The following is a 4,307-nucleotide window of genomic DNA, read 5'->3' on the forward strand; positions in this document are numbered from 1 at the left end:
GGGGGGGGGGGGGGTATCTGCCATGCCCCATGGTTGGGGGACAGTAGTAGATGGTGCACTTGTGTTTTGTGTACTGTATGCTGTAAAGAGAGATTACTGGTCACTTTTAGTTCAAGCCATAAAGTTTGGGGTAACTTCCTTGTTCAAATCCCAGCTCTACCACTAGGTTATTCTCAGCAAGTTAAACACGACACCAGCCTTTCCTTCTGTTTAAAAGGGGTGGTTAATGGTATCTGCGTATCTGTCTGACAGGATTGGTGCAAGGATCAAATCAAATGGTCCATTAAATCCCTTAACATGTCAAAGAAATGATACCCAATCCTTGGGATGCGTTTGCATTCTGTTTACATTTGAGAGCCCAGTGTTAGTTGATGTTGCTTGTGAAGGTGGTGGGGGTTGCAGTCCCCTGGGCATAAAATGTTTAGTAGGTATTTGTTGAAAGCTAACTTTTTTTAATTGTGGTAAAATATACATAACAAAATTTACCATCTTAACCATTTTTAAGTGCACAGTTCAGTGGCACTGAGGACCTTCACATTGCTCTGCAACCAGCCCCACTGTCTGTCCCCAGGACTCCATCTTCGCAAACGGAAACCCCTGTACCCGTTAAACTCCGTATTCCTCCTGCCCCCAGTCCCTGGCAACCACCGTTCTATGCATTTGACGACTCTAGGTAGTTCTTGTAAGCAGAATCTTAACAGTATTTGACCTCTTGTGACTGGCTTATTTCACTTCACGTAATGTCCTCAAGGTTCATCCATGTTGTAGCATGTGTCAGAATTTCCCTTTTTTTAAGGCTGAGTATTCCATTGTTTGGACAGACCACATGTTATGTATCCATCCGTCCGTCACTGGACATTGGGTTGCTTCTACATTCTGGCTGTTGTGAATAATGCTGCGAACGTGGGTGTGCAGTTGTTCTGTTGTTGCTTTCAATTCTTTTGGGTATGTACCCAGAAATGGAATTGCTGCAGGTGTGGGAATGTTGAATAAACATTTTAAGAGATATATCTTTACAGGAGGTGTTGAGCTGAGTTTCTGGGAGTGCAACAGCTATTGGGGCAGTGCAGTATGCTGAATGTGAAGACACTAAAATAGGGTGGTTTGAATGAATAGCCAGATGTCTGGATTTTTTTTTTTTTTTTTTTTTTTTTTTTTTTTTGCAGCTGACCAGTACGGGATTATAAGACTGCTCTAACCAACTGAGTTAACCGGCCAGCCCTAGATATCTGGATTTGTTCAGAACATGAGCCAAGGCAGCCAGTGGTGCCCTGGCCAGGCTCCAAGCTACAGAGCATCTGCTGCCTGTGATGTCCCTCATCCCTTTAGCAATTACTGGCAGAAATGGAGCTGTAGGATTGTGTGTACAGGTTAATCTTGTGCTGCTTCTGAGAGGTGAAGTGCTGTGTGCTTGTGCGTCTGTTAGGTACTTGGGTGGAAGCACTAGAGCCCGTGTTCAGTCCTCAGCCACCTGCTTTTATAACAGTGAGTTCTTGGGAGTGTCTGTGAGTGGTGTTGTTGTTGTCTTGGTTTTTGGTGAGTGGTTTTTAAAGAAGTTGGAACAAGGGGTTTGACAGGTACATGAAATGGCTAACCTATTCCAGGGAAGCAGGTGTCTTCCAGCAGCTGAATACAGTGACACTTGCACATAACCAGACTGTTCGTGAAATTTCAGACCCTGCACTGTTGAATTTGGAACGCACCCCGGTCTCTTTCTTGTCTGAGCTATGATCCTGAGAGAGAATTTGGCAGCAGTAAAGAACCCTGAAAACGGGTTCCATTTTTGGAAAAGCTTCAGAGCATGCTGTGTCTGGGGGAAGGGAATCCTGAAGGAAGAGCTCTGTAGTATTACCCCAGATGTCATCTCATATGCAGAGGGTTCCTAGGAGTGGAGTGCTGAAAAGTTCTTCATCCCAGCAAATAATCTACTTCCATTCTGTGTTAGTACATTCCTGTTGATTATAACATAAATACCTGAAACTGAGTGATTTATAAAGAAAATGAAATTTATTGCTTACAGTTTTAGAGGCTGTGAAGGCAAAAGTCCAGGGAACACGTCTTGCTGAAGGCCTTGGTGGTGGTGGCAACAGTGACACAGGGGTTTCACATGGCAGAAATGGCAGAGCAGAGAGAGAGAGCTTGTCATGTGCTCTTTTTCAAGCCCTCAAAACCACGCCCCTGACCAGTATTAAACCATCAACTTAATCACCTCTGTCTGGCCCTACCTTTCACTTACCATAATAGAATTTCTCACCCTCTTAACACTGTCATAGTGGGAACCAAGCCTGCAACAACTTTGGAGGGACACAATTCAATCTACTGCACATTCCTTTTTTTTTTAAAAAAAAAAAAAAGGTCGGTACAGAGTGTCCTATGATGCTGTGTTGAATGCACCAAACTCCTGTGTTTTAAATATAAACAAGTCAGTCAAAATCGAATAAGCCCCAGGCTCTTGAGTATTAATAGAAGGGAAGTGTAGATTTCTGATGCCATTTTTGAATTTTGAGTTCATATGGGAACTGTTTCAGCAGAGACTGTACAGGAAGGTGGGGGCAGAGCTCTGTCAGTGATTGCTGACTAGTTGCAGCCACTTAAGTGCCACTTGCAATACAGTGTAATTACTAATTCTGGTCTCTTTGATAGCCGTCAAGATCAAGAAAAATAAAGATAATGTGAAATTTAAAGTTCGATGCAGCAGATATCTTTATACCTTGGTCATCACAGACAAAGAGAAAGCAGAGAAACTGAAGCAGTCCTTGCCCCCAGGTGAGTGATCCTGAAATCCTGGGGGGATGACAGAGACTGACCAAAAATGGGGAAGGTTGATGTGTTGCCATCTTGTTTCGAATCATCCTCGGATTTAGGAAATATGGTGTTTTATCTAAGTGTCTACTTTTACTGTTGGTAGTGCAAGGAATAGTTGTGATTCTCAGGTTATACTCAATTCCAGCAATAGTTTCCTTGGCCACAGGAAAGTTTATAGCTCATTTAACCCTCACCACAACCCTATAAGGTAGGTGGTAGTACTGGTAATCCCCATTTTTACAGGAGAGGGAATGATTTTATCAGACACAATATTCTAACCAAAACCTCCCTGGTGGGCTTAATTTCTGAGGCTTGTGAGCACTTTAGCTTAAGTACAAAATCAAGACACGCAGCAGTAACTCAGATAAAGTGCACCTTCTGGATAACTGACTTTTGTCTCTCTCTCCCTTTAGGTTTGGCAGTGAAGGAGCTGAAATGAACCTGACACTGATTTGAACTGTATTAAAATTTTTTAAAATCTTGAGTGTCGTGCGTCTTTGAGGATGGGAAGGGAAACGCTGCTTGGTAATGGCTTCTGGTGGGAATGGGACGTGGGTCCTGGGTGCTGTCTCCTTTTATCTCTAATCTTGAGCTATAATCTCAACAGACAAATAAAGCCATCCTTTTTTTAGCCTAAGTTTGAAACTAAATAGGTGTAGGGAGGCCACAATGGAAATAAAGTGGTTAGAAGGGCCAGGTATTTGTGGAAGTAAGCTAGTCTGCACTCCTGAGACTTAAAAATTTAGGTAGAGTGAGCTGCCCTATAATGAAAACGATAGGTAAAGAGAGGCATTGATTAGTTCTTGGCATATAGCTGCAAGCAAAGCCATCCCATCCTGGGAGTTGAGCAGTGGTGGCATTGCGGCTGTCATTTGTACTCTGTTCAGATATTGCTTTGATGCAGTGGTAGATGTAAGATTTTTTGTTTTGAGGCTATGACACTTGCATAATAAAGTTTAGGAACACAACAGGGTGCAATTAGGTCGATGCTGATGAAGGGACAATTTAGGTGGGGGCTCAAGACGCCTTTAAAAACTAATGAATAGATAGATGTAATAGGGAACATCTTGAGACAGGAAAGTAGAGACCTCGGAAAGGAAGACGGATCTCTGCAAAATGTAGGTGATATTTCCAGGGTTCCTGCCAGAGATCTGACCCTAGGTCTCATGAAAACGGGGATGGAAACAGTTCACTGGCAGGAGTGGAGAGGGTGATAGGGCATGCGGCTCATGCCTGTGAAGGCCCAAACCCCAGCGGGTACAGCAAAGACCAGCCATAACAGGTATCACATAATGGTTCTGCCGCTTGCTGTCTTGCATGATTTTGAGAAATGACTCCACCTCTGCTTTCTCAGATGGAAAATAACCATAGTAATACCGTTCTCATTGGGTTTACTGTAAGGGTTAGATGAGCTGTATCTGTTTCTAAGAGTTGGCAAATTTCAGTGAGGGGAGATGGAAATGGGGTCTCGTCGAGACAGACCGCAAGGTGGCGCCATACTA

The 4,307-nt window shown here is 43.4% G+C and overlaps 1 protein-coding gene across 1 annotated transcript in view; it reads left to right on the plus strand.

Annotated features, from left to right (window-relative positions):
- RPL38 (ribosomal protein L38) overlaps nt 1-3,289 on the plus strand; it is a 5,477-nt gene extending 2,188 nt beyond the window's left edge. Inside the window, exons 4-5 of the mRNA XM_008586326.1 lie at nt 2,644-2,766; nt 3,219-3,289. Coding sequence (XP_008584548.1) covers nt 2,644-2,766; nt 3,219-3,244 — 149 coding nt within the window. The 3' untranslated portion in view covers nt 3,245-3,289. The remainder of the gene's footprint in view (nt 1-2,643; nt 2,767-3,218) is intronic.
- The last annotated feature ends 1,018 nt before the right edge of the window (nt 3,290-4,307 follow it).

The sequence above is a fragment of the Galeopterus variegatus genome, unplaced genomic scaffold (genome assembly GCF_000696425.1).
Source record: "Galeopterus variegatus unplaced genomic scaffold, G_variegatus-3.0.2 Scaffold3938, whole genome shotgun sequence".
Classification (NCBI taxonomy): domain Eukaryota; kingdom Metazoa; phylum Chordata; class Mammalia; order Dermoptera; family Cynocephalidae; genus Galeopterus; species Galeopterus variegatus.